The following is a 12,173-nucleotide window of genomic DNA, read 5'->3' on the forward strand; positions in this document are numbered from 1 at the left end:
GCCGGTTTGGTGCCATTGCGATCATCGCCTGGCGTGATTCAGGCGTGCCTCGACTTGCGAGCATACAAGTATAGTAATTAATAATGTGCGATGTCAAATGAATTACTTGTTGATAAGCATTTTATTTTAATACGTGCACAAAAAATATTTGGAGAAATAACTATGTATATCAGTTATAAAAGCCGGGCAACTTTTATGGCGTTACTTATCGAAACAATCGACATCGGGCCTCTCATCGCGTTCCACCCGTGGCGGGCGTCTCAAAAACTCCACTGTTGGTTGAAGGGTAAATCAAAAGAATGTTTCATTTCATCACATGTGTTTGTTTGCACTCACCTGGCAAGGCCTTATAGCCATTAATATCGGATCGATAGCAGCGCAGCTCATACTTCAGACCGTGCCCCAGTTGGCGCGGCTGCGTATAGAAGCCCTCAACGACCTGACCATCCAGCTCCTCCGAATAGAAGCTGCGTTCATAGCGACGCACGCCATTTGGCAGCGAGTAACTACAACGGGACGGTGCAGACGAACAGTGTGGTAAAATTTTAGGTATATTTACAAATTTGATTCAAAATAAATATTTACAAAAAGACTGATTAAATCAAATTAAAAAATGCATACATATGGAAGCTAAGAAATTGGTTGCTCCGGAGTTGTTTAAGCTAACTATCTATAGTTCCAACACGATAAATCCCAACCTAGCCTTTAAAAAGTGTATAATAGGCTTCTTTGATTCAAAATAAATAAATAAATAAAATAAAGGCTGATTAAATCAAATTAAAAAATTCATACATATGGAAGCTAAGAAATTGGTTGCTTCGGAGTTGTTTAAGCTAACTATCTATAATACCAACACGATAAATCCCAACCTAACCTCTAAAAAGTGTATAATAGGCTTCTCTGATTCAAAATAAATAAATAAATAAAATAAAGGCTGATTAAATCAAATTAAACAAGATAGAACGCTACAGTCGAGCAAGCCCGACAGTAAAATAGCCTGTACTCTCCACAAAAAGGAAAAATTAAAAAAAAAAAAAAATTAAAAAAAATTAAATTATTAAAAAAAATGAATGAATTAATTAATTAAAATAATTAATTAAATTAAATTAGAATACATGTTTATGTTCAGTTTAAACAGCATACATTTACATCACGTACCTATGCGTGTATGTATGCAGCACAAAGTTAAACCAAAGCAGCAACAACAACAACAGCTGCGGGCAGCGCTGCCGACAGAGGCAGCGCATGAGCAGCGATTTTACTTATGGCTATAACTTTCTTCAGAATTGACCTATCATGATGAAATTTGGCACACGGACACATTAGTACTAACTGGATGTACCTACCAAAATTGATTTCAAAATTCCGAGAATTACGGAAGTTATAAGAAAAAATACGAATTGCGGGGGAGTGGGGGGGTGTATCAGAAAAAATAAACAAACTCGTTCTGCCTAGGGCTTATAGGAACCTTTATACCAATTTTGGTTATCCTAGCTCTTGTACATACTGAGATCCTTGCGCTCATACAGACAGACGGACAGACGGTCAGACGGACAGACGGACAGACGGACATGGCTATATCGACTCGTCTTCTCATCCTGATCAAGAATATATATACTTTGTGGGGTCTGCCACGCCTCCTTCTGTGTGTTACATACATGCGCACAAAACTAGTATAGCCTTTCACCCTTTGGGTACAGGCTATAAAAATGCATACAATTGGTTGCTCCGGAGTTGTTTAAGCTAACTATCTATAGTTCCAACACGATAAATCCCAACCTAGCCTTTAAAAAGTGTATAATAGGCTTCTTTGATTCAAAATAAATAAATAAAATAAAGTCTGATTAAATCAAATTAAAAAATGCATACATATGGAAGCTAAGAAATTGGTTGCTCCGGAGTTGTTTAAGCTAACTATCTATAGTTCCAACACGATAAATCCCAACCTAACCTTTAAAAAGTGTATAATAGGCTTCTTTGATTCAAAATAAATAAATAAAATAAAGTCTGATTAAATCAAATTAAAAAATGCATACATATGGAAGCTAAGAAATTGGTTGCTTCGGAGTTGTTTAAGCAAACTATCTATAATACCAACACGATAAATCCCAACCTAACCTCTAAAAAGTGTATAATAGGCTTCTCTGATTCAAAATAAATAAACAAATAAATAAAATAAAGGCTGATTAAATCAAATTAAAAAATTCGTACATATGGAAGCTAAGAAATTGGTTGCTTCGGAGTTGTTTAAGCTAACTATCTATAATACCAACACGATAAATCCCAACCTAACCTCTAAAAAGTGTATAATAGGCTTCTCTGATTCAAAATAAATAAATAAATAAAATAAAGGCTGATTAAATCAAATTAAAAAATTCATACATATGGAAGCTAAGAAATTGGTTGCTTCGGAGTTGTTTAAGCTAACTATCTATAATACCAACACGATAAATCCCAACCTAACCTTTAAAAAGTGTATAATAGGCTTCTTTGATTCAAAATAAATAAATAAAATAAAGGCTGATTAAATCAAATTAAAAAATTCGTACATATGGAAGCTAAGAAATTGGTTGCTTCGGAGTTGTTTAAGCTAACTATCTATAATACCAACACGATAAATCCCAACCTAACCTCTAAAAAGTGTATAATAGGCTTCTCTGATTCAAAATAAATAAATAAATAAAATAAAGGCTGATTAAATCAAATTAAAAAATTCATACATATGGAAGCTAAGAAATTGGTTGCTTCAGAGTTGTTTAAGCTAGCTATCTATAATACCAACACGATAAATCCCAACCTAACCTCTAAAAAGTGTATAATAGGCTTCTCTGATTCAAAATAAATAAATAAATAAATAAAATAAAGGCTGATTAAATCAATTTAAAAAATGCATACATATGGAAGCTAAGAAAAGAATACCTATAATTCCAATATGGTAAATCCCAACCTAACCTGTAAAAGGTGTATAATACAAAGAATAGCTCAAAAAAAAGAAGAATAATAAATAAATAAAACATTTTATAAAATAAATTAAAACTAGGAAATCAGAACGATGCTTCTCTGCTGGCGTTCGGCCTGAATGTGAAAACGCAGTGCTAATTGCTCGACGACTAGTTTGTCATTTGTATTCTAGGGTTGTCGCATCACTACAATAAGTTATGGGAAAGAGCCATCATTAAGCGAAATATTCACCAACACTTAAATGGGTTGCTCTATCAGAAAGACGAAGTGTTACAAATGAAAGTAACCTTCTTCAAATAATAGTCATATCACATGCACATAAATGCAAGAAATAATTGTACTTTCAGCTGAGAGTAATTGTTCGACTGATGTTATATTTTCCTAAATGAAATGAAATTTTCCAAATACCCCCTAAATCATTTGAAGGAATTTGGGTTCATCCTTCCCCTTTCGAAATACATATTTTGTGTAGTGAAGTAACTCACCCATAAACGTAGCTGCCATCCGGAAGCAGATCATAGAAATTATCCCGCCAGGGATTATAGTCGGACTCCTCCTCCTCCTCACTAGATTCTTCGGACTCATCGCTGGACACCGGACCTCGCACCGCTGGCGCCACAATCGCCGGTCGGCGATTAAGGAGAAGTGGCACAGCAGCCGCTAGCGGCTCCACAACAGCGCTGCTCAGCTGACGTCCCACTATCTGCTTGATATTTCGCTGCACTTCATCCCCCTCGCTACTGCTGCCGGCAAAGCTTTCGAAACTCTCGCCACCGCCAAGGCTATCGGTATCGCCATCGACATCGTCAAAGTTGGGCGTTTGAAGGTCTTGTCTGGGCGGCGCTTGTTGCTGACGTTGTGCATTGGCCATCAAGCAGAATAAGAACAACAAGAACAAGGGCGTTAATTTCACGCCTCCTGGAACAGACATCTTTGTGGGTTTCGATGTGGGTTTCCTAGCTATTGATGGGACAACTGGCAACTGCAAACTGCGCTTTAACGACGCTTTGTTTATTTTTATATTCGATATTGAATGCTACACTCGCCGATTGCCACAAATCAGAGATCTTTCTGAATGGGAAGAATGAAGTGCATTAATTTATAAGCCACGCCACTGACGTCTTGGCCGATTAAGCCAAAAAATTTGCATTTGTATTAATAGCTCGCATTGTCAACAATTCCACGGCGCACACTGGTTCTTCACAAATGCAAAGTGCGGCAGCAATGGAAATAGTGCTGCATTAGTTTTTAACAACATCCACACTTATGGTCACCTTTCAAAGTATTGTAAAATACATTGCTAAAAATCTGAAAAGAAATTTCAAAATTTTTCAACACTTTTATTGGAAATGCTTTAGTTTATGCCAATCCTCTGAGGCTGTTAGAGAAAATGAGGTGCTTATTCAAATTTAAAATCGTTTAGAACGGTCAAACAAAATAGTTTGCAAATAGTTTGCACAGCAATCCATCCTCTCCTTTCAAGTCTGTCACAAAGCCTATTTAATTTCCTGTTTAAAGTTTCCTATTCAAGCAAATTTGCAATATTAGTAGTAGTTAAATTATTTGCTTGTCCAACCGTTTCTACAGGTTTTAAGTTTAAAATTATGTAAGCTTCCGATGTTTAATATAAAATGGCAAAAGTGTACTTTAAATTCATGGTATTTTTATTGCTAATTGTATAAATGTCTAAAAAAAATTTGGATTTTAATTTTTAACGATTTAGAGAATTTAAAGTTATGTAAGCGATTCCCATACTGTAGATTTCTGAAACAAAACAAATTAAAATCTTACCACTGTACGTTTGCGTCCCACAACGGAATGACTCAATCGCCGTCGCACCTGCCTTTGTTTCCCGAAGAGTTATGTGACTTCCCCTTCTATCGATGTGATAATACAAATCCCGGACTAATTTGTTTTCACTAATTGGGTCACACAAGCAACAGAGACAGATTCAGAGCCAGCCAAGTCAATCGGTTGGATTGTTTCCGCATATGCTGCGACTGCCTACTTTTAGGCTTTGAGGTGATGCTCAAATGCATACTTTTGGGTGTTTTAATATCATATCATATACTGAATGTGAAAACGCAGTGTTGTCATTTGTATCCTAGGGTTGTCGTATCACTACAATAAGTGATGGGAAAGAGCCTTCATTAAACATTTACCAACACTTACATGGGACGAAGTATATAATAAGAATCATAAGCATATCATCAGCTGATTGCTATACGCTCTCCAATATGTTCAGCCCCCGCTAGGGCTGCCAAGGACGCCAAGTCGCACAGACTTCCTATCAGCAGGGCTGCTTAAAGTAAAAACAACGAATTCCGTTTGGTTAAGTCCACAATTAAATTTATTTTGTTTCTCTGTTTTGGTTTGTTCATTTTTTTTCCTTTTTACATTATGTCACATATTCTCTTAATATTAATTTATATTTTTGTTGTTTGTGTTTCGTGTTCTTGGTAGAGATTTTTATTTCTGATTTGTTGTTCTTCTGGTTGTTGTTGTTGTGTGAGTTCTAATATAAGTTTGCCACAGTTCTTATGCCTTTCCATATGGCATATAAAGTTTATTGACAATTTACAATGCTTGCAGTCGTTAGTTTTTTGCATTTTAATATTACCACAAAAAAAAGCTGGCTAATGAAGTTTGTAGTATTATTATATCTTTGGTTTTTGTTATACTTGAAGTATGTGTTTTTGTTTTCTGTTTTTGTATTTTTTTTTTTTTTTGTTAAAAAAAATTAGCTTACAAAAAACGATTATGCTTAGACCCTACCTAGAAACAATTATGGCTATTACAATAGTTGCAATTTCATTTCTTATTGCAGTAAAATCGTTAGATGTTGTGAAAAAGTGTTAGTTTGGCTTCTGGTTGTTTTTGTAATTCTTAAAAATATTTACACAACTTGAATTGGCAACAAATTGGGGATTAGAAAAAGTGTAGTACTCGTATTCTTGCGATGCGGCAACCACAAAACTTGGAGGGGGTGAGGTTTAATTTTCACTATTTTTATTTAATTATTTATTTATAAATTGTTTTAATGAGCTAAAGATAACAAAAACAAATGTACGCACACACTGGCTCATTAACAATTATGCTAGTTAATATTTGTAGTATAAAAAGCTTATCGAAAGCCCACAGTAAGACTGCTTGAGCTGTTGTTGTTGTTGTTTATGTACAATTACATTGCTTCGAAACAAAAACCGAACAACACGAAAGTAAAATTAATTTGAAAATGTTTGACATTTCATTTTAGTGCACAGTGTTTGCATCGCTCTTTCCATACAATATAATTAAAATACACAGTATATGTACTATGTACTCGCACTAGTCGTATATATAAAATTCATTCAAATTTAGTTGCAAATGTTTGCCACAACAACAATAAAAACTATTAACTGTGAATTATTGTAATTTGTAAATGAAATCAAATGAATGCTACATACTTTGTTGCACAGCTGAATTGTTTTGGTTCTTTTGTTTTCAGTTTCTTTATAGTTTTATTTCATTGTAGAAATACTTGTATGTTTGTATATTCAACGGATAACCGTGTACAGATGATGAGTATTTAAATAATGCTTCACAAATAGCCACACACGAACACATTTAAAGAGTTAGTCAGTGTGTGTGTGTGTGTGTATGCTTTTCTTGAGACAAGTTCTTTTTTGTTTTTGTTTTTTTTTTTTTTTTTTGCTTTACATCCTTCAAAGACAGCAACCAGCAACCAGAGACCAGCATCCAAAAGTCAGAAACCAGCAACTTTCTTCTCACTTTTTGGCCATTTTCATATTTTTAATGAGTTTTGCGGCTTTTTGCATGCAAATGTGAAAACCATTTTGGGAGCCCAGCATCATTTCAGGTGAAGAGTCGAGTCGCCAACAACTCAGACATGTCCGCCAAATATGCAAAAAGGTCGGGCTCTATGATAATATCTATATGTATGTATAGTATATATAGTAATACAAGTAAGTATAGCAGACGCTGAGAGAGATTGTGACTTTGTGTATTTTGTGGATTCAAGTTGTCCGCATCCGGTACATTGAGTGGGGAAAGCAAAGCAAACGGAGTGGGTTGCGGTTTTTGATGAGGGACCAATGTTTGTTGTCCAATGTAGTCAGCATAATCACATTTTAATCACGTTAATGGTCTCTGCTGTGTAAAACACTTAACACTGCATTTTGATTATGTACGAGTATCTGCAAAAATAACGACAAGTCCCCCCTCCCCTTCGCGCCCACAATTCAATCAATCAAGTTGCCCGCCATTGGCAATAATTGCTTCTGTCCTGATTTTGGTGGCAGGGGAGGGGGGTGTGGGGTTGACGTGTCTCCCACCCAATTAGTTAGTCGGCAATCGCGAAAAGCGGGCACAGCTGTTTCAATATTTGCGCCAACTTGGCGTGCCACGCTAATTTCTGATTTGATAAAATATATCAAGTCCGTCGCGCTGTAATTTCGGAAGCTCTCTGTCATAAATCAAAATTTTTAATGTCCTTCACAACGAGTTGATTTAAGCCCTTGCCATGGCTATACTCGTGCTGCCTTAGAAATGTATTTGATTGAAACTTGAATTCCCAATTGGGAGTAAGTAGCTTAGCAGAATGAAAACAAACGTAGAGATATAAATATACGTACAAGTATATGTGTAAATTATGGACTCAAAACACTGCCTATGCAACCTGGCACCTAAGAAAATCGTGAGAGAGTTTTGAAGAAATAAATAAAAGCAAAAAACTATAGCAGCTGTGAAAAGCAAAGAATGAATTTCGATACGAGAAAAAATTAATTATCAGTACGAATTAATATTGAAAAAGTGTTTAATAGAAATTCTACCATTCTAATATTTCTTCCCAAATAAATTTCTGATCATGCCATGGCAAGTGTGGTAGGAAAGTCTGGTGGAGACAAGTTCTTTTTTTCTTGTACGAACTGTACGGAAAAACAATTTGCAAAACGCTTCAAAAATTTTAATACTAAGTTTGTAGAGTAAGTAGAGTATCTCTTAGGATTTGCCAAAAAGTGAAAGGAAAAAGGACTCTAGTAATCCAAATCTCGATAAAAGTGCGTTGACCCTTATCAACAGAAACAGGTCAATGTCTGTAGATGATTTGGACAAAAAATTGATAAGCCAGTCCGTCTATGATGAAAAGGGTAAAGCGAAGACAGGATTTCAAAACAGACAAAAAGGATTAAATAAAAACAAAAACTGAAAAATAGATGGCACTTCCTAGTTGGCAAAATAAAAAAAAAATACTATTCACAAGTGTATCACTTGTTTGCGATAAATTGTTTGTTTTGGTAGAATTGTTGGCGATTGGAATACCTTTTAAATTATGGCACACATCTTATTAGACAAGTTAAATAATACTTTTATATACTGTATACCTGTAGTGAGTGACGGCTGCTTCTATGCTCGACATCCTCTGCCATGGTCTGAACTCAACCGGAACTTGCGAAAAATAATGCAATGAAATGATTAAAAAGACTGGCAGGCAAGGAAGCGGGAATGACAGACAGACTCATACAAACAGAGCAAAAGAGAACGAAAGAAGGGAGGGAAAAAGGAAACTTCAAAATCACTTAAAAACTATTTTCACGCAAATTGCTTTGCACGCCGCCCCTCTCCTCTGTCCACCATTTGCACGTACATTTGATGGATGATGGACTGGCTGGGTGGAGAGCCAACGATGGCCACGACAAGGACAACCAAACTCAGCACGTTCGTCATGCATGTAAATGAAGAAGTTCCCTCTGTACTGCGAATAGGGGCATGATAGCCATGTTCTGTGGGGCCAAAGGACAACAGGACATGGACAGTCTGTGGAGCGTTAAAATGGAAACAGGGCAGAGCAGAGCAGAGAGGAATGAGGCTGGCGTCCTTACTACGTTTAGACTGGACTGGTTCCGACTATTGCTTGACTTTGCTGGCCTTCCAATGCACTGAATGCAATGGCATTGCTTGGTAAGCTGCAGACGACAACAACAACAATGCTGGCAACAGCAACAACAAAAGGGAAAACAACATCGTTGTGGCACATGTTACGTTGTTCGTCCACTTATACGACACGTGGAACTGCGCGGCGCATAACTCGCTTAGCTCGCTCGATGTACAGAGCATGTAGTTGAGTGTTTCGACACTGGTCGCCATAACTATGCTCATCGAATTCATTCACACCACATCAAATTATATTTCTATAACCACTCTTTCAATAATATGTGATTCATCTTCAAAAGTAATGGGCTGCTTATATTTTTCAAAAATTATGAGAAACATTTGTTTGTGAATTGAAGAAGAAACAGAAAGTGGATTTTTAATATTGTCGTATGTTTTGACCCAAGGAAGTAATTTTTATTACTCATACGCAATGTTGTATAACATAGAATTTCGATCGTTTTGTCATAGCATTAGGCATTGCAATATGTAACTAGGATATTGACGAACGTATGATTAGCTTCCATCAATCCATCAAAAGTCAAAGAAATTCGTGAAGTACGAAATTTTTAACATTGTTGTATGATTTGACCCAAGGAAGTAAATCTTATTACTCATACGCAATGTTGTCTTATTGAAATAAGCTATAAAAAGCATAGTTTTTAGGGCTTGAGAAATAGAATTTCGATCGTCTTATCATGGCATTAGGTATAACAATATAGTAACTATTCACGAAAGTCTGATTAGCTTCCATCAAACCATCACAAGTCAAAGAAAATCATGAAGTATGCAATTTTTCCTTGCCACCAGATCTCAATTGAAAATTGAAGCATTGATTCAAAAATATGTTACTTTCCCTCATCCTTTATAGCATCATATTGGATTTAATAATACAAATAATGACTTTTATTAAATTGCTGAAAGCACCCGAAACATAGCATGAAGGACTAAAAACTATTATATTAATGAAAATCTAAGTTTTTGCCCCTGAATTCTTATCATGCATGTTTTTTTGCTCAACGATTTCTAAGTAAAAAGTAAAATTATCAGAACAAAATTTAGATTATAGAAAGAAATAAAAAGAGTTGCTTCACATCATACAAAATAGTGAATACTTATCTGCGATTTCAGTAGCCACGCAATTAGTTCAAATAGGGTCTGTGCATTGCAAAAAATCGTCCGAGTTAAATGCTCTTCGTTAAATATTTAGGATTAAATTTCCTCCAGATTTAAACATGATATTAAATCCATAATTGTGCACTCGATTGAATTCAACCATTTTTTACATAAATCAGGGACTCTGATAGAGATTTAGATATTCATCATGCTTGTAAATGCAAAGAGCAATAGTTTTTCTCACCTATTCACATTTTTGTGTGGGTTGAAATATAGTGCAAATATTAATATATTTAATCTTTTTTATAGCCTGTACCCAAAGGGTGAAAGGCTATACTAGTTTTGTGCGCATGTATGTAACACACAGAAGGAGGCGTGGCAGACCCCACAAAGTATATATATTCTTGATCAGGATGAGAAGACGAGTCGATATAGCCATGTCCGTCTGTCCGTCTGTCCGTCTGACCGTCTGTCCGTCTGTCCGTCTGTCTGTATGAGCGCAAGGATCTCAGTAAGTACAAGAGCTAGGATAACCAAAATTGGTATCAAGGTTCCTATAAGCCCTAGGCAGAACGAGTTTGTTTATTTTTTCTGATACACCCCCCCCACTCCCCCGCAATTCGTATTTTTTCTTATAACTTCCGTAATTCTCGGAATTTTGAAATCAATTTTGGTAGGTACATCCAGTTAGTACTAATGTGTCCGTGTGCCAAATTTCATCATGATAGGTCAATTCTGAAGAAAGTTATAGCCATAAGTAAAATCGCTGCTCATGCGCTGCCTCTGTCGGCAGCGCTGCCCGCAGCTGTTGTTGTTGTTGCTGCTTTGGTTTAACTTTGTGCTGCATACATACACGCATATAAACACGCATATAAACACGCATAGGTACGTGATGTAAATGTATGCTGTTTAAACTGAACATAAACATGTATTCTAATTTAATTTAATTAATTATTTTAATTAATTAATTCATTCATTTTTTTTAATAATTTAATTTTAAAAAAATTTTTTTTTTTTTTAATTTTTTCCTTTTTGTGGAGAGTACAGGCTATTTTACTGTCGGGCTTGCTCGACTGTAGCGTTCTATCTTGTTTCTGATTTATAATTTCGCAAGCAGAAGTTCTTAATTGAAGCTACGCTTGCAAAAACATAGTACCTTGATAATTTCGAATAGAAGTGCTTATATTTGTTTGATAAAAGTGATAGAGAAAAATGTAGGAGTTGAAGAGCACACATTTGTGCGCAAACTAGTCCCTCAATTGGGTGAAATGGGTAAAAGATTTAAAAAAAGAGGTTGTCTTTCAAAAATTGGGTGGCTCATAACACGTCTCTTTTATAAAAAAACTGTTTAGCTTTGTTTGTATTTTGAATTCGTGTTCAATATACTTTTGATCTCTAGTGTTTCCTTTCTGCTGGTGGTTGCTGTTGTTGTCTGGCTATTGTTTTCAGCGGAAATTTTACTTCTGCTGTTGTTGCTCGACCATGTCCGAGCCCACGCACTGACAGCGCTGACAACAGATGAAGAAGAAGACGAAGCAGCAGAAGCGGCAGCAGAGACGCGGATGTGGATGTGGGACGTGCAATGGCACCGTGCTGGTGTGTCCGAAGCAATTGCTTGTTTGTATTGAGTTGGTGTGCGTGCGTGCCTGCAAATGTTTGTCTGTCTAGCTGTGTGTGTGTGTGTTTTACAACAAAAACAGCACATGTTAAATTGCAAAAGGGTCGACCATGACTCACCCACACACGCCCACACATACCCACACATCCACCCACATACGCAGACTCTACAGCAGCATGGCTCTCTCGTTCTCTTCATGCTGTCAAATAATGCGAGCAATTTGCAGCACATTTCAACATTTCAAAAAAAAAAACAAAAAAAAAATACACATACATACATATATACTTATTACCTGGCCATCAGCTGTGTGCGTGTGTGTGTGCATGTGAGAGTGTGTGTAAGCTTTAACTTTTACAAATCCAACAAGATTTCACATTCACATTTTCGCATATTAATGTCCGCGATGACGAAGAACTTCGATCGCCGATTGTGCGAAGCATTTATGTGCTGTTGCTGTGCTGTTGTTGTTGCTGCAGTTGCTGTTGCTGTAGTTGTTGTTGTTGGTCATTGTTGATTGACGGCGGGTCACTTGGTCACTCCTTGAATG

The 12,173-nt window shown here is 36.2% G+C and overlaps 1 protein-coding gene across 1 annotated transcript; it reads right to left on the minus strand.

The window, feature by feature from the left end:
• Nucleotides 1-201: 201 nt before the first annotated feature.
• LOC115627403 lies at nt 202-3,832 on the minus strand. Its single transcript, XM_030523057.1, has 3 exons — nt 3,447-3,832; nt 337-506; nt 202-272 (listed from the first exon to the last, which is right to left on the minus strand). Exons 1-3 carry the CDS (start codon nt 3,830-3,832, stop codon nt 202-204), a joined length of 627 nt encoding a protein of 208 aa, XP_030378917.1.
• Nucleotides 3,833-12,173: the final 8,341 nt, after the last annotated feature.

This window comes from Scaptodrosophila lebanonensis, unplaced genomic scaffold, assembly GCF_003285725.1.
Source record: "Scaptodrosophila lebanonensis strain 11010-0011.00,11010-0021.00 unplaced genomic scaffold, SlebRS2 tig00000092-arrow-pilon, whole genome shotgun sequence".
Taxonomy (NCBI): domain Eukaryota; kingdom Metazoa; phylum Arthropoda; class Insecta; order Diptera; family Drosophilidae; genus Scaptodrosophila; species Scaptodrosophila lebanonensis.

What these genes read in the sequence shown, in the direction of transcription:
- LOC115627403 (XM_030523057.1), bottom strand. Translation starts at nt 3,832, where the DNA reads ATGGCCAATGCACAACGTCAGCAACAAGCGCCGCCCAGACAAGACCTT. An exon ending in GATGGCAGCTACGTTTATGG is followed by an intron (nt 507 to 3,446) that starts GTGAGTTACTTC and finishes GTCCCGTTGTAG; the next exon opens with TTACTCGCTGCCAAATGGCG. An exon ending in TGGCTATAAGGCCTTGCCAG is followed by an intron (nt 273 to 336) that starts GTGAGTGCAAAC and finishes TTCAACCAACAG; the next exon opens with TGGAGTTTTTGAGACGCCCG.